At 42.5% G+C, this 24,349-nt stretch overlaps 1 protein-coding gene across 2 annotated transcripts in view; it reads right to left on the reverse strand.

Annotated features, from left to right (window-relative positions):
• The window catches only part of LOC110502094 (low-density lipoprotein receptor-related protein 1B-like), a 225,377-nt gene that overhangs the window by 127,588 nt on the left and 73,440 nt on the right, over positions 1-24,349 (reverse strand). For both annotated transcript variants that reach the window (XM_090216050.1, XM_090216049.1), the window contains exons 23-31: positions 22,085-22,225; positions 21,731-21,856; positions 21,240-21,371; positions 15,489-15,623; positions 15,083-15,212; positions 9,799-9,925; positions 9,498-9,649; positions 4,555-4,679; positions 3,898-4,272 (exon numbers count right to left, since the gene is read on the reverse strand). In XM_090216050.1, the coding sequence (XP_090072176.1) occupies positions 3,898-4,272; positions 4,555-4,679; positions 9,498-9,649; positions 9,799-9,925; positions 15,083-15,212; positions 15,489-15,623; positions 21,240-21,371; positions 21,731-21,856; positions 22,085-22,225 (1,443 nt within the window). The remainder of the gene's footprint in view (positions 1-3,897; positions 4,273-4,554; positions 4,680-9,497; positions 9,650-9,798; positions 9,926-15,082; positions 15,213-15,488; positions 15,624-21,239; positions 21,372-21,730; positions 21,857-22,084; positions 22,226-24,349) is intronic.

The following is a 24,349-nucleotide window of genomic DNA, read 5'->3' on the forward strand; positions in this document are numbered from 1 at the left end:
ATGGTGAACAGGTCGTCAATTCTGGAGATACGGACTGAATCCGGTGCTTTCTATAAGCCATAAACCATACATACAGAATACTTAAGGCACTATCTGAGTCAGCCCAATTGCTAATTAATTGTTCGCAATAAAAAGGCGTCTGACAGCTTGGTTTGCCGGAAATCGTTGGAGAGGCCAGGGAGTAATTAATGGGGGACGTGGAGCTTCATTAGGGAAATATGGATGATTAACATCTTCACCCTTCTTCAATGACAGGGTACGCAGTAGAACTTTGTGGAGAGGAAGGAGATAAGGGGGTGAATGAGAGGAGAGGAGGGTAGAGGAGGGTAGAGAAGAGGGTAGAGGAAAGGGAGAGGAGAGGGAAGGAGAGGAGTGTAATGAAGAGGGTATATGGAAAAGTAGAGGGTGGACAGTCTGATTCTGATAACATTGTTTAGTCGATTAACAAGAGTCCTGAATCCGACCAACTATGAACAGTGAGTTAACAAGCTAGGGCTGACCGTAATTAGTCGACTGGTCGATTGTTTGGTCGATAGGCTGTTGGTCGACCAAGATTTTTTGTAATCGAGAAGTGGCAAATATATATATATATATATATATATATATATATATACTGTATATTATGGTACAAGAGACACCTGTCTTATTTGCGCCCATCTCAGTGAACTAATCCATTGTGGAGGCCGAGATTAATCCATTGCAGAGGCTGCTGGGATGGCACAGTGCAAGAAGAAGGGGACTGGGGCTGCACAATGCATGTCTCTCTCCAGAATGCGCACTTTCCCACCAATTTGTGCATATTAATTGCTTCGTAACTTCATTGTGTGAATTGTTTGCGTTTGATTGTTAGTGTCTATCAATTCCCCATTACATATTTTACCAGTAGTACACTTACCGTTAATTCCTATACTTAATAATGTTTGGTAACAGTAATTTCTGTTCATGCATTTAATATATTATTATTCCAGTCTTTTACCGTTGTCGGAGTGGACACGCTGTTTGAAGAGCGCACAACCTATGCAACACTTGTGAGAAACAAGTTTTGGTTTATTTATTCCATTTATGAGTTTTGTCAATTTAGTCAATGTCTTTTGTTTGGAGCGCTACTCTCAATGTTGAGTAAGGATATGCACCTGATTACGCATTGAAGCAGGCCTATAGGCTATCTGGCCTGTATGCAAATGGACGCATATAAATATGCCCATTTGGGGATCTGATAGTTTTTCGGATTTGCTTAACCACACACATGAGCTGTTGAGATTCTGTTGAGATTCTCAAAGTAATGTTTTCTTCACCTCAAACAGCAAGCAATCAAAGTCTGTTTTTTACATCCAATGAGAATGACAGAAGTTTCTCAATGTATTAAAAAATATATATCCAGCTCTCCCCCCTTCGACAGCCACTCAGCGTGAAAGGGAAAAATGTAATGCTCTGATCCAATGGAAACTTTATAAAATAGGGCCTATCTGATTACTTCTTATCGCTTGCACAAATAGCCTACAGCTGTGTCTGTCCCAAGCACATTGACTTGGGAAACTCTGAGGGCCCAGAATATTTTAGACAATGTTGTAAGTTTGCTAGCTTGAGCTTTGGGTCCAAGTTAATAGCTGATACAATGTTTCAAGTTCATTGCAGACAGGCCATGCGTAGAAAATGTGACTTTTAAGATATTTTTATCAGGATATTTTCTACCTACAGGCTGCAATGTTTATTTGTTGGCTTTATAGACAATTTTTTACATGGTTGGCAATGGCAATAGAAGTTTGTATCATTTTTATTGAGATTTGGATAGAATTTTGATTAACCACATGACAATGATTTTAAATGAAACTGTTCCACGACAATGTGCAAATCATAACTGGAAACCAGAACTGGCACGCAAATCGTTAGAAATGGTAAGATAAATTGGCATTCCACGTGAGAAAGGTTGCAGACTCCACGTGTAGCCTATTACAGGCAACTTCAGGAGTGTAACTGTAGAATCTGCGAAATCCAGTAAGAGTGGAGGAGGATGCTCGGGACAGGTTACATTTATTTTCTTCTGGTTATCTTTATCTCTGTCTCCGTCTTGAGTCATTTGTGTCTGATTTGATCTAACAGTGCCCTTAAAGCATCAGACAAGCTCAATGCATATATAGTTGATTTTATTCAAGCACATAGGGTGTATCTATATATGAAAAAATACACATTTTAAAATGTAGACCAATCGATTGGTTGAAAGAAGAGGCGACTTTCGGTCAACCAAGATTTTCTTTACTCAAGGACAACCCTATAACAAGCTAAGCTAAAGTAAAGGCAATGGATGTTTCAGTGCTAAATAAATCACTCCAACTCTGCACGTGAACAGGCTAGGCATGGATTGAGGTCTACCAATTACACAAAGAGGTGCAAAGAAGGATGTCAAACACATACACCAACTTGACATTTGCCAGCCACATAGCTTTTTCTCTTTATATGTCAGTGCTTCTTTTCAAAATGATAATTGCTCCTCTTGGTCAAAGCCAAAAGAACAAAAAAGTATATTTCCAGTCATCCCATCTGTCTCTGTCAATTTTGCCAACAGTAGAACATGAGGATATGGATCAGTGGACTCCTGCTGTTCTCCCAGAGTGTGACTGGTGATGCTGTTCTTCCAGAGTGTGAGGGGTGAGTGAGTGACATGAGCTCAGAGGAGACTTCAGAAAGAGGCAAAAGATGCTAACAGTGTAGAACAGAGGCTTTCCCTGCTCATCTGCCTCCACTCAGCTTATCTAGCAAAGACTGACAGGGAGAACAGACGCAACGGCTCTGCTGGCTCTCCTCCTGCCATCTAGAATGACTGACTGACTAGCAGGCTATAAAAGGTCCATTTGTTATGTGTTTCACATTCTATATGTATTTATTAAATTCAAGCCAAATAGAGATATTTTGAATTTATCTTTGTTAGATGTCAATTTCACAAGCACCCATGTGTCCTATAAACTTCCTTAATCCCTAAATACTTAAGCTTATTTTATGCAGACGCTGTTCCTCGCAATACTGATACCCATTGCTAGCTAATCCTATTGCGAATGCTGCAAATGCTGCTTGCTGTCCAGAGTGGTGAATATACTGTATCACTCTCAGGCCACTTATTTCTGTTTTGGTCAAAATGTGGTGAAAATGAGAGCTGGGTAATTTTCTGCATCAATAGTAAGAGCTGAAAAAAATCCCCAATCTTAAGCATCTTATTTAACAGTTAAATTGTTCCCATTTAGGGCAAGAAAAATAGAGGTGACCATTACAATGCTCTACATATGTAGGACCTTAATTTGAGCCAGTTTGCTGCAGCATGAAAATAATCCTGCAGCAACAGGACATGTGAATTATTATGTGGATTGTAAATTATGGACATTTTTGTAGGGATTGATAAATTCTTTACAAGGGAAAATCGTGTCCGACATTTCTAAGTGGATATTACAAACTTCAGAAGCATTTTAAAGCTCAAATACACTAAAAGTTTTAAATGTTTTGAATTGCAGGAAAGTTACTTTGCAACAGGGTGATCAAATTAAGATCCTACATCTGTATACTTTATGTAGTATTATGCATCAAAGCCACACATCCTAGGACCCAGCCACTATATTCTCCACAAATAGCTTTTCACAAATGGCTGCTAAGAGGCAGGAGAGGCTGGCTGCAGACCCTCATTTCACATCGTAGGTTATTTCATTGACTTAGCACCCAGCATTACAACGGGATCAAGATTTAGAGGAAAATAAATGAATGGATGTACTAGAAAGTAAAATATTAGTAAAATAATAAAACATGAACAATTTATTTCTGTCAGGCATAAACGTCAATATGCAGGCACTTGCAGGCACTTGTAAATAAACAAACTCAAAATCATCAAAACATAAAAAGTAAAGCAGCACTTACTTTTGGCTATGATTGATCGTCCTGTCCAGTCGTCATTAATCACCTGGATATTCCCAAAATGGATGTCGCTGAAGAAGATGCGATTGGTCCCTCCTGCGGTTTTCTGGCGGTAATCAAAGGTCAGTGCTATGATGTTTTTGAAGTAGGTGGGCCTCTCGAAGGGCTGGACGGGCGAGTTGAGGTCGCTCTCGTCTGAGAGGTGGACGCTCTTCAGTATGGTCCTCTCAGAGTAAAGCAGATAGCCTTCATATCGCTCGCAGGCAAAGCCGTCCTCAGCCAGGTGGCCATGGGCACAGGAACATGTCCTACGCCCACTGCCCAGGTGGAAGCAGAGCTGCTGACAGCCCCCATTGCTCCTGGCACATGGGTTGGTACCTGGGTTGGCAGACACAAACACTGTGTTCAAGGCATATTCTAATTAAGATTACTTTACCCTCATTAATTTCATGGTTATGAAGTTAATTGTTTAGTGTAGTGCCAGAACTAGAAGTGCTGGTGTGATATAACGTCACTTTTGTATTGTACATAAACTGCCTATAGCTACGGTTTATCTTTCCCTTGTACTAGATGGCTCCCAGTTAATTTTGAACAATGCATTTAACATTGCTACTGATTATGGGTGAAAATCAATAAGGAGAATTAAGTTGAAACCTCAACCTTTCTCCCGCCCTCTATTAAATACTGTCACATCCTTCAGGTTGACCCCCAGACCACTCCTCATGGTCACTGCCTCGCTGCCGTCACTCTTGAAGCCTCGTCGGATGGAACCATTGGAGTGAGCTCTGAGGACAGAAAGAGAGAGACATTTTGAAAAGTCATCAATGACACACATTTTTTATTTTTATTTGTTTCTTAAAAGTACTTTATTTTTGGCTCTCGGACAAGATGCCCCCCATTGCTATCCGACTCGATGGATTCTCCATTCACCGGGGGGACAGGACAGTGGAGTCAGGGAAATCGAGGGGGGGAAGGGTTTGCATCTACATCAAGACTAATTGGTGTCCTAACTCCAGCGCGTTGGAAGTGTCTACCAACTGTTCACCCGTCTTAGAATACCTGAAGGTCAAATGCCGACCCTTCTACCTCCAGAGGAATTTTCAGCAGTTATCGTGACTGTTGTATACATTCCACATCAGGACAAGAAATATAACAAGCTGGCACTTAAACTTTACAAGGACATAAACAAGCAAGAAAACTAACATCTAGAGGCTGCCTTTCTGGTTGCCTGCCATTTTAATTCTGGGTCACTAAGACACGTGGTGCCCAACTTCCATCAACCCGTCTCTAATGCCATTAGGGGTAATAAAGTCCTAGACCACTGTTATTCTACCCACAACCAAGCATACAAGGCCCTCCCTCTGCAAATCATTTCATGACTCCACACTCCTGCTTTCTGTTTATAAGCAGAAACTCAAATAGGAAGTAGCTGTGACTCGCTCCATTTGAGAAATGGTCACCAGAATCCGAAATTATGATATAGGACTGCTTTGCTAGCGCTGATTGGAATGTGTTTTGAGACGACACCACTAACATTGACAAGCTAACCACCTCTGTCACCAGCTTCATTAGAAAATGTATCAGCGACGTTGTCCTCGCGGTGAGGATTCGCTGGTTCCCCCAATTAAAAGCCCTGAATTAACACAGAGGTTGGAACTAAACTAAAGGACAGGACTACCACACACAGAGCCATGGTAGACAACCCTGAGGACAGGAATAAGTACAAGAAGTCCCGCTATGACCTCCGCAGAGTCATGAATGAGAAAAATAACAATACAGGAATAAGGTGGAATCATACTACACAGGATCTGATGCCCGCCGCATGTGGCAGGGGCTACAGTCCATGACGGATTACAAAGAAAGACCCAACCGTGATCTGCCCACCGATGCCTCTCTACCAGACAACTCAATGCATTTTATCCACACTTTGACAACAACAACATCGTGCCGGGTGTGAGGGCCGTCACCGACCCAGAGGATTGGGTGATCTTGCTCTCCAAGGCTGATGTGAGAAAGGGCTTTGATCAGGTCAATACCCGAAAGGCCACAGGGAACCTGAGAGTATTCCAGAGCGCGTTCTCAGAGCATGCGCAGAACAGCTGGCAGGAATATTCACAGTAATTTTCAACCTCTCCTTGTCTCAGTCTGTAAGGTGACCACCATCATTCCTGTGCCCATTGTGGCTTCATGCCACACTGACTACCGCCCTGTAACGCTCACTTCTATAATCATGAAGTGCTTTGAGAGGCTGGTTATGGCAAATATTAATTCCACCATCCCAGACACCCTAGACCCACTCCAATTTGCAGACCGCCTCAATAAATCCATAGAGGACGCAATCTCAATTGCTCTCCACACTGCTGTCAACCACCTCTCCCTCAACGTCAGTAATACTAAGGAGTTGGACTACAGAAAACGTGTGGGGGGTGGGGGGAGCACCAGAGCTTCAAGTTCCTCGGTGTCCAAATCAATCCCCTCAGGAGGTTGAAACAGTTTGTCATGGGCCCTCGAATTCTCAAAAGGTTCTACAGCTTCACCAATGAGAGCATTTTTACTGGCCGCAGCGCTTCCTGGTATAGCAATAGCACCGCCCTCGATCGCATGGCGCTATAGAGGGTGGTGGGGACAGCCCAGTATATCACTGCGGGTGAGCTCCCTGCCATCCAGGACATCTTCATCAGGCGGTGTGGTAGGAAAGCTTGAGTTAACATTGTATCTTTACTTACCTTTTATTTTTGCACTGTCTCTATGCACACACATACACACACATATAATATGCATTAATTTATACATTTAAACATTTGATCATATTACTCCAGTGCTAGCCTCCCTACACTGGCTTCCTGTCAAGGCAAGGGCTGATTTCAAGGTTTTACTGCTAACCTACAAAGCATTACATGGGCTTGCTCCTACCTATCTCTCTGATTTGGTCCTGCCGTACATACCTACACGTATGCTACGGTCACAAGACGCAGGCCTCCTAATTGTCCCTAGAATTTCTAAGCAAATAGCTGGAGGCAGGGCTTTCTCCTATAGAGCTACATTTTTCTGGAATGGTCTGCCTACCCATGTGAGAGACGCAAACTCTGTCTCAACCTTTAAGTCTTTACTGAAGACTCATCTCTTCAGTGGGTCATATGATTGAGTGTAGTCTGGCCCAGGAGTGGGAAGGTGAATGGAAAGGCTCTGGAGCAACGAACCGCCCTTGCTGTCTCTGCCTGGCCGGTTCCCCTCTTTCCACTGGGATTCTCTGCCTCTAACCCTATTACAGGGGCTGAGTCACTGGCTTACTGGGGCTCTTTCATACCGTCCCTGGGAGGGGTGCGTCACTTGAGTGGGTTGAGTCACTGATGTGATCTTCCTGTCTGGGTTGGCGCCCCCCCCCCCCCCTTTGGGTTGTGCCATGGCGGAGATCTTTGTGGGCTATACTCGGCCTTGTCTCAGGATGGCAAGTTGGTGGTTGAAGATATCCCTCTAGTGGTGTGGGGGCTGTGCTTTGGCAAAGTGGGTGGGGTTATATCCTTCCTGTTTGGCCCTGTCCAGGGGTGTCCTCGGATGGGGCCACAGTGTCTCCTGACCCCTTCTGTCTCAGCCTCCAGTATTTATGCTGCAGTAGTTTATGTGTCGGGGGGCTAGGGTCAGTTTGTTATATCTGGAGTACTTCTTCTGTCCTATTCGGTGTCCTGTGTGAATTTAAGTGGGCTCTCTCTAATTCTCTCTTTCTCTCTTTCTTTCTCTCTCTCGGAGGACCTGAGCCCTAGGACCATGCCTCAGGACTACCTGACATGATGACTCCTTGCTGTGCCCAGTCCACCTGGCCGTGCTGCTGCTCCAGTTTCAACTGTTCTGCCTTATTATTATTGGACCATGCTGGTCATATATGAACATTTGAACATCTTGGCCATGTTCTGTTATAATCTCCACCCGGCACAGCCAGAAGAGGACTGGCCACCCCACATAGCCTGGTTCCTCTCTAGGTTTCTTCCTAGGTTTTGGCCTTTCTAGGTAGTTTTTCCTAGCCACCGTACTTCTACACCTGCATTGCTTGCTGTTTGGGGTTTTAGGCTTGGTTTCTGTACAGCACTTTGAGATATCAGCTGATGTACGAAGGGCTATATAAATACATTTGATTTGATTTGATTTATACTGACGACACAAACACACAACTAATATCATATCTAACTTTAAGCACCAGCTGTCAGAGCAGCTCACAGATCACTGCACCTGTACATAGCCCATCTGTAAATAGCCCATCCAACTACCTCATCCCCATACTGTTATTTATTCTTCTCCTTTGCACCCCAGTATCTCTACTTGCACACTCATCTTCTGCACATCTATCACTCCAGTGTTTAATTGCTATATTGTAATTATTTTGTCACTAGGCCCTATTTATTGCCTTATCTCCCTTATCCTACCTCATTTGCACACACTGTATATAGATTTTCTATTTTATTATTGACTGTATGTTTGTTTATTCCATGTGAAACTCTGTGTTGTTGTTTGTGTTGCGCTGCTTTGCTTTATCTTGGTGTCACAACTTCTGCCGAAGTCGATGCCTCTCCTTGTTCGGGCGGTGTTCGGCGGTCGACGTCGCCGGTCTTCTAGCCACTGCCGATCCATTTTTAATTTTCCATTTGTTTTGTCTCCTTTTCCCACACACCTGGCTCTCATTTAGCTCATTATGTGTTGTGTATTTAACCCTCTGTTTCCCCCACCCTCTGTTACCCTCTGTTTCCCCCATTTGCGCACGTTAGGCTTGTTGCGCTGAGTTATGTTCAACCCGTATTTGTATTTCGTGTTCTTTTGTGCCATGTGCTTTTGGTCCTCCAAATAAAATGCTCCAGTTTGCTACCAAATATCTGCTCTCCTGCACCTGACTTCCTACAGCCCTTCACGCATACCTTGACACTTGACCAGGTCGCAGTTGTAAATGAGAACTTGTTCTCAACTGTCCTACCTGGTTAAATAAATACAAATATGCACATTAATTTATACAGACTTGACACACAATCAAACCCACTCACATACAAGCTGCTGCTACTCTGTTTTATCTTATATCCTTTTGCCTACTCACCTTACCCTTATATATATCTACCTCCATCACTCCAGTATTACTGCAAATTGTAAATAGTATTGGAACTGACCATGCATATAGTATAGTTACTTACTTATTGTGTTCTTATTTCTCATGTTTTTTTTCTAGTATTACATTGTTTTTGATTATTGCATTGTTGGGTTTTGAGTTTGCAAGAAAGTCATGTCACTGTACTTGTGCATGTGACATTAAAACGTTAAACTTTTCTAAATGACAGAAAATAGAAAAGCTGGGATAATTTATTTTAACAATGGCACTTTATCATCAGGAAAATAATCAAGCAAGCATGAAATACCTCAAGATAACTGGTTTGACAAAAGGTTTAAGGAACTTGCCCTTGATAATGACATTGAGATATGCTAGTACATTTACATAAAGAGATGGTGCACCTAATCATGTAAAAATACTCTCCTGAGGATCTCCCTACTGAGACCTCTCAGATTAAGGGTTAGAGGATCGGACTTTGCAGCCCACTCTGTGTGCATTTAAGGAAATAATAAATTACCTGTCAGACCAGTAGATGTAAGCTCCAAACACTGCCACGGAGAACAGGTCTACGTTGGCCACTGACAGTACAATCTCCCTGCTCTCACCCGTCTCAAGGTTGATCCTCTCTATCTTGTCAGTGCGGGCATCACACCAGTATAATCTATTTTCCTGCAGAGTTATGGGGGTACATTGGGTACATTTTTATCCAAACAAAGAAATATGATGATAGGATGCTGTTATAAAACTGCTTTAGGATGGGGTGGATGGATAAGAGCAAATAGGACATAGATGGATTAGGAGGAAGCCCTGTACTGTACCTCATAGTCTATGGAGATCCCATTGGGCCAGGCGATGCCAGTGTTGACCAGGGTGACCTGATCAGACCCATCTAGACGGGCTCTCCCTATGCAGGGGCTCTGGCCCCACTCTGTCCAGAACAGATACCTACCAGAGGGAGGGAGGGGAGAGAGGGAGGGGGAGAGAGAGATTGTAAATATAACCCATATTTAATGTTTATTTATTTCCCCTTTTGTACTTTAACTATTTGCACATTGTTACAACACAGTATATAGCCATAATATGACATGTGTCTATTCATTTGAAACTTTTGTGAGTGTAATGTTTACTGTACATTTTGTATTGTTTATTTCCCATTTGTTTATTATCTATTTTGCTTGCTTTGCTAATGTAAACATATGTTTCACATGCCAATAAAGCACTCTGAATTTCATTCAATTGAGAGAGAGCAAGAGAGAGAGGGGGCATGGATCATAGTGGTAAACAGCAATATTATTGACATCTAACTGCTTGGACAACATTAACAGATCTGAAAGGATACACAACATGTCTGATCTAATGTGATAAGGAGGTTATCAGAGGCTTTGCAACTGAAATCATAAAGTGTTACAATGTAGTTAACCTCAAAGCCAACTTCTATTGGGTCTAGAGAGGATACTTTGGTGTTACAGCCCTCTGTTTTCAAAAATGGTTGAAATGTGAGCCTGTCAAGCGCCTCCAGCTGATCTTTCACGCAGTGTCAACAGTCGATCTCGGACCTTTAGTAGCAAACTGAAACGAATCATACTGTGACTGCACACAACACCTACAACTGCTAAACAACTTCACATAGATCAGGCATGACAAAAAACATCACTGCAGGAGCTAGGAGCACATCTAAGCGTGTTTATAATGGTCTGAGCATGTTTCTACTGGTCTGAGCATGTTTCTACTGGTCTGAGCAGGGGGGGGGATTTCCTCCAAGGATTTATTTTTATTATTTATAAATAAATACAGTACCAGTCAAAAGTTTGGACACACCTACTCATTCAATATGTTTTATATGTAGAATAACAGTGAAGACATCAAAACTATTAAATAACACATATGGAATCATGTAGTAACCAAAAAAGTGTTAAACAATCAAAACATATTTAATATTTGAAATTCTCCAAGAAGCCACGCTTTGCCTTGATGACAGCTTTGCACACTCTTGGCATTCTCTCAACCAGCTTCACAAGGTTTTGTATTTGTATATATTATGGATCCCCATTAGCAAGGTAGCAGATACTATTCCTGAGGTCAAATAAAATTATGCAGTTTATACAATTTTAAAAACCTAAAAATACATCCACAGATTCCACAACACACGGTGTGCCCTCAGGCCCCTACTCCACCACTACCACATACAGTGGGGAGAAGTATTTGAGACACTGACAATTTTGCAGGTTTTCATACTTGCAAAGCATGTAATTTTTTATCATAGGTACTCTTCAACTGTGAGAGACGAAATCTAAAACAAAAATCCAGAAAATCACATTGTATGATTTTTATGTAATTCATTTGCATTTGATTGCATTACATAAGTATTTGATACATCAGAAAAGCAGAACTTAATATTTGGTACAGAAACCTTTGTTTGCAATTACAGAGATCATACATTTCCTGTAGGACTTGACCAGGTTTGCACACACTGCAGCAGGGATTTTGGCCCACTCCTCCTCCAAGGACCTTCTCCAGATCCTTCGGGTTTCAGGGCTGTCGCTGGGCAATACGGACTTTCAGCTCCCTCCAAAGATTTTCTATTGGGTTCAGGTCTGGAGACTGGCTAGGCCACTCCAGGACCTTGGGGTGCTTCTTACGGAGCCACTCCTTAGTTGCCCTGGCTGTGTGTTTTGGGTCATTGTCATGCGGGTAGACCCAGCCACAACCCATCTGCAATGCTCTTACCGAGGAAAGGAGGTTTTGGCCAAGATCTCTTGATACATGGCCACATCCATCCTCCCTCAATACGGTGCAGTCATCCTGTCCCCTTTGCAGAAAAGCATCCCCAAAGAATGATGTTTCCACCCCCATGCTTCACAGTTGGGATGGTGTTCTTGGGGTTGTACTCATCCTTCTTCTTCCTCCAAACACGGCGAGTGGAGTTTAGACCAAAAAGCTCTATTTTTGTCTCATCAGACCACATGACCTTCTCCCATTTCTCCTCTGGATAATCCAGATGGTCATTGGCAAACTTCAGACGGGCCTGGACATGCGCAGGATTGAGCAGGGGGACCTTGCGTGCCCTGCAGGATTTTAATCCATGACGGTGTAGTGTGTTACTAATGGTTTCTTTGAGACTGTGGTCCCAGCTATCTGCAGGTCATTGACCAGGTCCTGCTGTGTAGTTCTGGGCTGATCCCTCACCTTCCTCATGATCATTGATGCCCCATGAGATCTTGCATGGAGCCCCAGACCGAGGGTGATTGACCGCCATCTTGAACTTCTTCCATTTTCTAATAATTGTGCCAACAGTTGTTGCCTTCTCACCAAGCTGCTTGCCTATTGTCCTGTAGCCCATCCCAGCCTTGTGCAGGCCTACAATTTTATCCCTGATTTCCTGAAACAGCTCTCTGGTCTTGGCCATTGTGGAGAGGTTGGAGTCTGTTTGATTGAGTGTGTGGACAGGTGTCTTTTATACAGGTAACGAGTTCAAACAGGTGCAGTTAATACAGGTAATGAGTGGAGAACAGGAGGCATTTTAAAGAAAAACTAACAGGTCTGTGATAGACGGAATTCTTACTGGTTGGTAGGTGATCAAATACTTATGTCATGCAATAAAATGCCAATTAATTACTAATCTAATTTTTGTTTTAGATTCCGTCTCTCACAGTTGAAGTGTACCTATGATAAAAATTACAGTCCTCTACATGCTTTGTAAGTAGGAAAACCTGCAAAATCGGCAGTGTATCAAATACTTGTTCTTCCCACTGTATCTACAGCACAAATTCCATGTGTACATGTGTATAGTGCGTATGTTATCGTGTGGGTGTGTGTAATCCATGTGTCTGTGCCTATGTTTTTGTTGCTTCACAGTCCCTGCTTTTCCATAAGGTGTATTTTTATATTTGTTTTTGAATTAAATCAACTTTTACTGCTTGGTTCAGTTACTTGATGTGGAATAGAGTTCCGTGTAGTCATGGCTCTATGTAGCACTGTGCGCCTCCCATAGTCTGTTCTGGACTTGGGGACTGTGAAGAGAGCACTTGAGGCATGTCTTGTGGGGTATGCATGGGTGTCCAAGCTGTGGGCCAGTAGTTCAAACAGACAGCTCGATGCACTCAACAAAAAAAAAGAAATGCACTCAAAAAAAAAGAAATGCACTCAAAAAAAAAGAAATGCACTCAAAAAAAAAGAAATGCAGACAGAGCATGACAAATAATTACTGGAATGACTAGACAGCTAAGTTTCAAAGTATGGTTTGGGGTTGGGCTTAAGAAAAAAAAACACTTCACATGACACCCAAAAAAAGTCTACATACATAATTCAATACCTCTCATAAATACAAGTAGTGATGAAGTCAATCTCTCTTCTTTCTACTTTGAGCCAGGAGAGATTGACATGCATATTACTAATATTAGTGCTCTGTGTACATCCAAGGGCCAGCCGTGCTGCCCTGTTCTGAGCCAGTTGCAACTTTTCAAAGTCCCTTTTTGTGGCACATGACCACACGACTGAACAGTAGTCCAGGTGCGACAAAACTAGGGCCTGCAGGACCTGTCTTGTTGATAGCGCTGTTAAGGTAGGTAGAGCAGCGCTTTATTATGGACATACTTCTCCCCATCTTAGCTACTGTTGTATCAATATGTTTTGACCATGACAGTTTACAATCCAGGGTTACTCCAAGCAGTTTAGTCACCTCAACCTCAGTTTGCTACTAAATTTCCAGATTATTTATTACATTATTTAGTTGAGATTTAGGGTTTAGCGAATGATTTGTCCCAAATACAATGCTTTTAGTTTCAGAAATATTTTAGACTAACTTATTCCTTTCCACCCACTCATTAAGTGTTGCAGTCATTTCAGTCACTGTGGTAGCTAACATGTAGAGTGTTGAGTCATCCGCATGCATACTCAAAATGTAGGGGTTATTTGACCCAGAAGGAGAGTTATGGAGTGATGCATCAGATGATCTGGCCTACACAATCACCCAACCTCAACCCAATTGAGATGGTTTGGGATGAGTTGGACTGCAGATTGAAGGAAAAGCAGCCAAGTGCTCAGCATATGTGGGAACTCCTTTAAGACTGTTGGAAAAGCATTCCTCATGAAGCTGGTTGAGAGAATGCCAAGAGTGTTCAAAGCTATCATCAAGGCAAAGGGTGGCTACTTTGAAGAATCTTGTCGGTTACAACATGATTCCATATTATTTGGAATGTGTTATTTCATTTCATATTTCATAGTTTCGATGTCTTCACGATTATTCTACAATGGAGAAAATAGTAAAATAAAGAAAAAACCTTGAATGAGTAGGTGTGTCCAAACTTTTCACTGGTAATGTATATACTTACAAAAGTACATGATTTTGGCTGTTTCAGCCACACCAGTTGCTGACAGGTGTATAAAATCGAGCACACAGCCATGCAATCTCCATAGACAAACATTGGCAGTAGAATGGCCTTACTGAAGAGCTCAGTGACTTTCAACGTGGCGCAGTCCTAAGATGCCACCTTTCCAGCAAGTCAGTTTGTCAAATGTATGCCCTGCTAAAGCTTCCCAGGTCAACTATAAGTACTGTTATTGTGAAGTGGAAACCTCTAGTAGTAACAACGGCTCAGCCGCAAAGTGGTAGGCCACGCAAGCTCACAGAATGGGACCGCCGAGTGCTGAATTGCTTAGAACGTAAAAATCGTCTGTCCACAGTTACAACACTCACCATCTGTTCCGAAATCTTAACTTTACAGCATACAATGACATTCTAGACAATTCTGCACTTCCAACCATCATTTGCCTTCCCGCCTTTGGGACAACAACTTCCATTGTTAAGGCGGAGACATAAGCATCTCGTCATTATATACAGATTTCTGCTTTCCATAAAGCCTACCAGCCATACAAACAGCCTTACCTCCTGCTCCCAGGCGTCCGCAAGGTCTTAAAGTCAGAAGTATAATAGCACTAAACTACATTAGCCTTTTAATTGGGATTGGAATGATTTTAGTAGCCTATTTTAAATTGTTGGTGTTGAGCTATGGTATGCATACCCAATTGATGCCCCTAGCACACGTATAAACATGCATTCAAGCACGTACTCACACAGACACACAGACAAACAAACAGACATACCCTTTCTGTGGATGAACAGCGATGGCTCTAGGTTGGTCGAGTCCCTCTGAGATGACCACACAACGGTAGGTACCACTAAGACGAGCAACCTCTATGAGGTTGAAACCATGGTCTGTCCAGTAAATGTTACCTGTGGGAGGAAGACAAATATACTGTTATTAGAGTACAAAGAACATTGTTACTCTTACTCATCAGAAACTAAGGAGATAATCACAACACAAACATGTCATTTTAAAGCACAGTTCAGTAGACTTGCATAATTTATCCCAATGGCTTTCAATTTGATTTGAATATTTTTTATGTATACCTTTATTTATATAGGTTAGTCTCATGAGATAAAATCTTGGGGGGGTTATCCACATAGTAAGAACCCATTTTTTTACATTTTACAGAAGACAATACTGACCAGCAATCCAGTCCACTGCGATGCCCTCTACCCTGCTGATTCCCGTAGTAATGATGTCCTCCCTCCAGGTCTGATCCCTCTTGGCTCTGGAGATTGTGTTTAGACCCATGTCTGTCCAGTACACTGTGTCATTACCTGTGGATAGGCAGGAAACAGTGGAGTTCCTTGAGGGCTGTCGTGGTGTCAGCTTGAGGGGGGATGTGACAATAACCAACAATAATTATCTTGGGAGTTAATACGGACTGCAATTGATTGTGAGGAATTCTAGGTCAGGTGAACAAAAGTACTTGAGTTCCTGGATGTTGTTACAATTACACACTGAGTCGTTAATCATGAAACATACACCCCCGCCCTTCTTCCCGGAGAGATGTTAATTCCTGTCGGCGCGACGCACAAAGAATCCTGGTGGCTGTCCCGACAACATGTCCCCAGAGAGCCATGTTTCCGTGAAACAGAGTATGTTATAATCCCGGATGTATCTCTGAAAAGCAAACCTTGCCCTATAATATACTCGGAAGTCGTGGGTGGTGTGTGCACCTCCGAAGTCTGACCAAATGGCCACTCCGTCTACCTCTTCTGCAGCGTTGTTGTTTTGTGTCAGCCTCTTGAATCAGTTCGAATGCCTTGGGTGATTCGAACAAAGGATCTGCTTCGGGAAAGTCGTATTCCTGGTTGTAGTGCTGGTAAGTTGACGTCGCTCTGATATCCAATAGTTCTTCCCGGCTGTATGTAATAACACTTAAGGTTTTCTGGGCTAACAATGTGAGAAATAATACATAAAAAAAAAAAAAATACTGCATAGTTTCTTAAGGACTAGAGTGAGGCAACCCTCTCTGTCGGCACCATCTTGAAGTAAGGATGATTCTCTTGATAAGTGTTTGAATTGGACCATTTTCCTGCCCTGCTAAGCATTCAAAATGTGATGTGTACTTCTGGGTGTCAGGGAAAATGTATTGAGTAAAAAGTACATACTTTTTTTTAGAAATGTAGTGGACTAAAACTAAAAGTTGTCAAAAATATAAATAGTAAAGTAAAGTGCAAAAAACCCCCAAAACTACTTAAAGTGGAACTGACAGCACACTTTGATATGGTCGTTTCACATTTTCATAAATTAATAGAATGTTTGGGAATGACGTAGAGTAAGGCATTTGTGAAAATTCTAGAGCAATATAGTGTTGTTTTGGCGCAATAGAGTGGGTTTGGAGCAATAGAGTGGGTTTGGAACAATAGAGTGGGTTTGGACAATTAACAGACGCTGCAGTAAATAAAACCTAATAAACACAGACCTTAGTCTACACAGACCGGTGCGCCATAGCCAATCAGAGCTACAGTAGGCCTTTATGTAAATAAGCCATTTGCCACACAGGCTTGCCATCATTCACTTTGAACTGGACTGTGTGTTTACAGGCAGTAGCAACAGCACAACTTTAGATCATTAGAAAGCATTGGCCACAAGCCACAAAATACACCCGAATGGATCTCTGCAAATATGTAAATACCATGGAGAGCCCACTTACATTTGGGAACTTTACAGTCCTATTGGTCACACAACCATGAGAGGTAGGCTCTCTCCCTCAGTCATGCACATCAACAACTATTGCTAGCCAGAGCGAGATGAGCTAACATTAGATAAACCCTCTCAAACTTTTTCAGCTAGATGGCTGACAAAATTGCACTGACAAACAATGAGGAACAGTAGCCTGCTCATGCTTCTCACCTGCCAATGCATGCTTGACCCAACATAATTTTTGCTTTATTTATCTAGGCAAGTCAGTTAAGAACAAATTATTATTTTCAATGACAGCCTAGGAACAGTGGGTTAACTGCCTTGTTCAGGGGTAGAACAACAGATTTGTACCTTGTCAGCTCAGGGATTTGATTTTGCAACCTTTCGGTTACTAGTCCAATGCTCTAACCACTAGGCTACCTGCCACCCCAATGAATGGGAATTTGCATACCAGCCCATTAGATCGATGGCAAATACATTTGATTGACAACTAAGGGTGCATTCTTAAATTGCCTTCAGTGTATAAGACTGTGGGTAGTTCATAAATTCAGTGCATTGTCAGATTGTCTGTTCGTAAATTCAGAGTGTTTCACTCTCCTAGCGTTTAGCGCACACTGCACTATTGACACTGGGTGCATTTATAAATTCACTCTGGCTATTTACTCTGATTTCAGAGTACTCTTGTCTGAGTGTGCAAGAGCACAGAATAACAGGAATTTAGGAATAAACGTAGCCCAAAAAAACATAATTAAGTTGTTGCCGGCAGCACAGTTACCGTCTCAATGCTCTAGATAACGTTAGAACAGCCTAACAAGCTCTGCTAGGGTGAGTAAAATGATCAGAGTGAGGTGTTCTCTCATTTATGTCTGTAAGTAGCTAAACACCTGACACCTGTCATATTCAGCAAGTGTTGCATGTTTGTAAATTAATCCGTTATTCTGCGCTCTGGCACACTCAGACGAGGGTGCTCTGAAGTCAGAGTAGATCGCCAGAGAGAATTTACGAATGCAAGAGATATGTTAAGTGGACAACAGTCATTCAAGTTCAGTTTAGCTAGCTAGCTAGCAAAGCAATTAACTTTTATTGGTAACTAACCAAATGACACCTGGATCTCTATCTGTAGACACTGAAAACTTATATGAGGGGAAGAAGTCTGTCTCTCACCCACTCCTCCAATAACATGACATCCTCCCAGCAGCTAAATAGCTAGCTACATAAATAGATACGCTAGCCTATTAGCCACATTATGATTGACTTGTGATCATTGCCCTTGCTAGTTTGATTGTATTGACATTCCCAGCCTTAGTTATGTTCGTCCGTTTTTGTCCAAAACTTTAAGTCATTGAAACGGAAACAATGCATTCCCGAATTCATGGAGGCAGGAAACAATATACCAGGCCAGTTGTGATTTACAACCTGATAGCAATATTTTTTGGACTGGTGAATTATATGAATCATGCATTCAACTGCATCCATCTATTCTGCCAACAATGCCTTAATGTACATCATGGGATATTTAGTCAAATATAACATATTTTTAAAACATCTAACGAAGTTGGTTTTGTAGCATAAACTGGGAATTTTGTATTTTTGACTGTTACACTGCATGACCAAAAGTATGTGGAAACCTGCTCGTCAAACATGTGTGGCCCACCACTTCACAACAGAGCCGTTGTTGCTCCAGGACGTTTACACTTCACAATAACAGCACACAGTTAACCAGGGCAGCTCTAGCAGTGCAGAAATGTGAAAATCACTGAGCTCTTCAGAAAGGCCATTCTACTACCAATGTGTTTCTATTTAGATTGCATGGCTGTGTACTCGGTTTTATATACCTGTAAGCAACATGTTTGGCTGAAATAGCCAAATCCAATCATTTGAAGTGGTGTCCGCATACTTTTGTATATATTGTGTATTATGATTGCCTGTTTGTTTCATATTTGCAAAGTAGTTAAAACGCTGTCAGTTCCACTTTAAGTAGTACTTTAAAGTATTTTAACTTAAGCACTTTACACGACTGCTTATTTCTTTGTTGACATGCAATACCGGGAAATGAAAAGGCTATTGTATATCAGGTTTTATGGGAAAATAAATTGCATATGCAAAACATAGTATCTAAATGGCTAACTCTATTTCATATCTGACAGGATGAAATTGCCATTCCTTTCCAAGTCCAGCCTTAAAGCCTTAAGTACATTTCGGTATTTGCCTGTCTGTACAGTGGGCCCAGGTTGTTGGGAGGATAGGCAGAATCATATGTTGATTTGCCCCTTCCTGTTTACACAGAATTCACACTCTGTTAACACATATCTTACATGTGACATGTTCCAGCTGGAAGGCTTTCATATTTTGTTTGCACCGATGACCTACCTCATAATGACATGAAAATAGTATGCATGAGAGCTATCCACTGCTGCTGGTTGACTGAGTTTAGCTAGATGTCTTCATGTTCACCTGTATAACAGGTGAATAACAGATATCCCTCTAGTGGTGTGGGGGCTGTGCTTTGGCAAAGTGGGTGGGGTTATATCCTGCCTGTTTGGCCCTGTCTGGGGGTATCATCGGTTGGGGCCACAGTGTCTCCTGACCCCTCCTGTCTCAGCCTCCAGTATTTATGCTGCAGTAGTTTGTGTCGGGGGGCTAGGGTTGTTATATCTGGAGTACTTCTCCTGTCTTATTTGGTGTCCTGTGTGAATTTAAGTATGCTCTCTCTAACTCTCTCTTTCTTTCTCTCTCTCGGAGGACCTGAGCCCTAGGACCATGCCTCAGGACTACCTGGCATGTTGACTCCTTGCTGTCCCCAGTCCACCTGGCCGTGCTGCTGCTCCAGTTTCAACTGTTCTGCCTGCGGCTATGGAACCCTGACCTGTTCACCAGATGTGGTACCTGTCCTAGACCTGCTGTTTTCAACTCCTTAGAGACAGCAGGAGTGGTAGACATACTCTTAATGATCGGCTATGAAAAGCCAACTGACATTTACTCCTGAGGTGCTGACTTGTTGCACCCTCAACAACAACTGTGATTATTATTATTTGACCATGTTGGTCATTTATGAACATTTGAACATCTTGCCCATGTTCTGTTATATTCTCACCCAGCACAGCCAGAAGAGGATTGGCCAGTCCTCATAGCCTGGTTCCTCTCTAGGTTAATTCCTTGGTTTTGGCCTTTCTAGGGAGTTTTTCCTAGCCACCGTGCTTCTACACCTGCATTGCTTGCTGTTTGGGGTTTTAGGCTGGGTTTCTGTATAGCACTTTGAGATATCAGCTGATGCATGAAGGGATATATAAATACATTTGATTTGATTTAACAGCAAAAAAGGGGAGGGCAACCAAGACCTTATAGATACCCAGCCTGCTAGCTGCTAATTTTAGCTCCGGGTTTAATCTTTAAGCTTTTTTGTTGTTGCTTTAGACTAGATTCCTATTCTTCTCTTTGGGTAGTGTGGTAATTCCTGCCTTGCAAGTGTACAGTATGTTGTGCCATACCTTCATCCTAATCTATCAAATGTGGTCAGGTGACAACTCTCCTCTCCACCCTTATCTCCAATTCATGGGATATATTTGTAAACAAAGGATTTCTGTAACACTTACAGTGTGTGTGTGTGTGTGTTAGATAAACCTTCTCCTTCCCGGTATGCCTATGTGGTTGTTTGTTATCATTTGGCCTCGTGGCTCAACTATCCCTTAGTTTATTCGTAGCATTCGTAACTGAAATTAATCCACCATATTTAGAACATGAATTACACAAGATAAAACCCCTTTTTATAACAAATGCCAGCATAGGCCATTGGGTTTATGTATTATAATGTCCATGCTACCTTCATTTGATACAATATCTGGGGAATTGCTTTGTGACAGGCCTGGTTCAGGGCATGTGGAGAAATGGTTGGTGTTTCTCATGCTGCGTCTCTAGTAATGTGGACGTATTTCTCTTTCATCTCTGCAGAACTCAACAGCACCACTAACCATTATTCAACAGGGTTAGAGAGCATACTACAATACAGCTCTTTCTCTCCTTTCTGTCTCTTTCTTTCTCTGTCGCTCTCTCTCTTTCTCCCTCTGTGGAAGACATCATCAAATCAATGAACTGTAGGTTTAACTGTTGACTGAGGAGATGTCTGCAGTAAATGACTGTGTCCTGTTAGTCCTGGGTTCCCACTCTTATTTATTTATAAGCCAAAACAGATCTTTGATCATCCCTCCTACTCTGAGATGCCCATCACCGGCCCTGGTGGTGTCTACCTGCATGGAAGTCCACCCCCACAGCGAACAGGGTCCCAGTGATGGGCATCAGAGCCTCCATGTTGTCATTGAGGTCCAAGGCAATCCCTCTGATCCCCTCATGGATGGAGTACATCAGAAATGACTCAATGCCTACAGGGTACAACAGGGATTACTTAACTGTTAGTCTTTTGTGACAGACTGTTAACATAAATGTTAACGCCACTCACACAAGATTTGGTTATGAATTCCAAGATTAACATACTGTAAGTATATATCCAGAGAGTACATTTACCCCAGTGAAATGTAGTATGTTTTGTATGATTACGGAGGTGTCTATAGCGCTACTTAGCAACAGTCAATTCATTTCACAGACCTTGTGGTAACTTCGATGCTAGGGTGTCTGAACTGCTCAATTCCCCCCCCCCCCCCCCCTGAATAGGGCTCTGGATAAAGGTAGTACACTATGTTTGGAATAGGGTGCTATTTGCGAATCAGACTTGTTGTCTTACCCTCACAGGACATGCGGTCGGTGCGCAGGTTGTAGCCCACAGTACAGGAGCAGCTACGGGTGTTCTCTGATGTGGGGAAGCAGAGCTGGGAGCAGCCTCCATTGTTCACCTGACACGGATTCCTTCCTGGAAAGGACATGGTGAATAGTATATTAGTAAGGAGATAGGACACCATTCTGTTAGCTTCATGGACATCTTTACTAAGATAACATCTGATATGTTATGCAGAGGGCTATAGGTACTGTAGTATATCGTGGCGTCACATTAATGAATGTCAGCAGATGGGATTGAAAAGTGAAAAGTGCATAAATAAAAGTGTGCGTGCCTGTGTGTGTGCGTGTGTAGGTTCCTCACCTCTCTGTCCCTCCCTGTCATAGACCTTCATGTACACCACTCCGCTGGTCTTATTCCTCAGGACCACAGGAGTCCGTCCATCTCTTTTGTTCACAGTCCCCAGTTGGGCTGAATCATCATCTGCCCACCACAATTTGTTACCTGAAACAAGGAAATGTCCTTAAACACCACATTATCTACCAACTTTAACTGTCTGAAGAGATTTTTTGTTATGTACCTTTATTTATACAAAAAGTACCATTGTGTTACATTCGTTTAAAGATGGATTAGACCAAGGTGCAGCGTGGTGGGCGTACATTTTCCTTTTATTAAATGACATCGGGAAAAATAAAATAAAATACACAACCGAACGTAAAGATCTGTAGGGCTAAACAGCAACTATGCAAAAAACAAGATCCCACAACCTCCGGTCACCAAGATGGCATAGCAGTCAGACGTCCTTTGTCCTCGTCTTGTCGTGTCCCGTATATATATATATATTTATTTACAACTTTCTTCGCATACCTTTTTATATATTTCTTTTCTCTTCCATAAAGTCAACCTCAAAACACTCTCCTGCAACCCGCCTCAACAATTTATATATAAAAAAAATAGTATTATTTACCTCAAATCTGTAATCCTCCATAGAAGCTAACCAGAAACTAGCCAGAAGCTAACCAGAAGCTAGCCAGAAGCTTCTTTACTGGCTAATCGTTAGTATTCAGCTAACCACGGTTTGTGGTCATCAGCTAACCTTTAGCTCGAAACTCTATCGCCAGTTTTGTACGGCGCGGCTCGGACCGGAACATACCGGACCTATTTTTCTCTCCACGACCCCGGATTTCAACCGCAAGCTCTGGACATTTATACCTAGATCTCGCAGCTAGCTAGCTATCCATGTGACTATCGGCTTACGTCGATCCCGGAGCAAACATCAATTATTCCGGAGCTAGCCAGCTGAAGAGTTCCATCAGCCACTCCTGGGCTACAATCACCTATCCGGACCCGTTTTACTGCCAACGCAGAGCCCCATCGGGCCTTCACAACTGGACTACCGACGTTATCTGCCCGAGGGATTTATCCAGCTGGCTCCTCCGTTGCGACGTTACCTGAATGGCCATCTGCGGCCCGCTAATCGTTAGCTGTCTTATCGGCTGCTATCTGAATAGATCTATCTGACAATTTTTTTCTTTCATTTTTTCTTGGGCCTCTATAACTATATCTATTTTTTTAACGAATTGGATTGATCCCCTCTACCACACGGGACCCCACTAATCCTACCGACAGAAACGCACGAGACCTCCATCCTATGCTAGCTTGCTACTAATGGCCCGGGTAGCTGTCTGAATCGCCGTGACCCCAACCAACCTCACTACTCACTGGACCCTTTTGATCACTTGACTAAGCATGCCTCTCCTTAATGTCAATATGCCTTGTCCATTGCTGTTCTGGTTAGTGTTTATTGGCTTATTTCACTGTAGAGCCTCTAGTCCTGCTCACTATACCTTATCCAACCTATTAGTTCCACCACCCACACATGCGATGACATCTCCTAGCTTCAATTATGTTTCTAGAGACAATATCTCTCTCATCATCACCCAATACTTAGGTTTACCTCCACTGTATTCACATCCTACCATACCTTTGTCTGTACATTACACCTTAAAGCTATTTTATCGCCCCCCAGAAACCTCCTTTTACTCTCTTTATTCTAGATGACCAATTCTCATTGCTTTTAGCCGTACCCTTATCCTACTCCTCGTCTTTTCCTCTGGTGATGTAGAGGTGAATCGAGGCCCTGCAGTGCCTAGCTCCACTCCTATTCCCCAGGCGTTCTATTTTGATGACTTCTGTAACCGTAATAGCCTTGGTTTCATGCATGTTAACATTAGAAGCCTCCTCCCTAAGTTTGTTTTATTCACCAACTACTTCTCTGATAGAGTTCAGTGTGTCAAATCGGAGGGTCTATTGTCCCGACCTCTGGCAGTCTCTATGGGGGTGCCTTAGGGTTCAATTCTTGGACCGACTCTCTTCTCTGTATACATCAATGATGTCGCTCTTGCTGCTGGTGAGTCTCTGATCCACCTCTACGCAGACAATACCATTCTGTATATTTCTGGCCCTTATTTGGACACCGTGTTAACAACCCTCCAGGCAAGCTTCAATGCCATACAACTCTCCTTCTGTGGCCTCCAATTGCTCTGAAATACAAGTCAAACTAAATGTATGCTCTTCAACCGATCGTGATCCCTTCTGTCTCAGCCTCCAGTATTTATGCTGCAGTAG

The sequence above is a fragment of the Oncorhynchus mykiss genome, chromosome 22, assembly GCF_057628025.1.
Source record: "Oncorhynchus mykiss isolate SJ-2025 chromosome 22, ASM5762802v1, whole genome shotgun sequence".
Classification (NCBI taxonomy): Eukaryota; Metazoa; Chordata; class Actinopteri; order Salmoniformes; family Salmonidae; genus Oncorhynchus; species Oncorhynchus mykiss.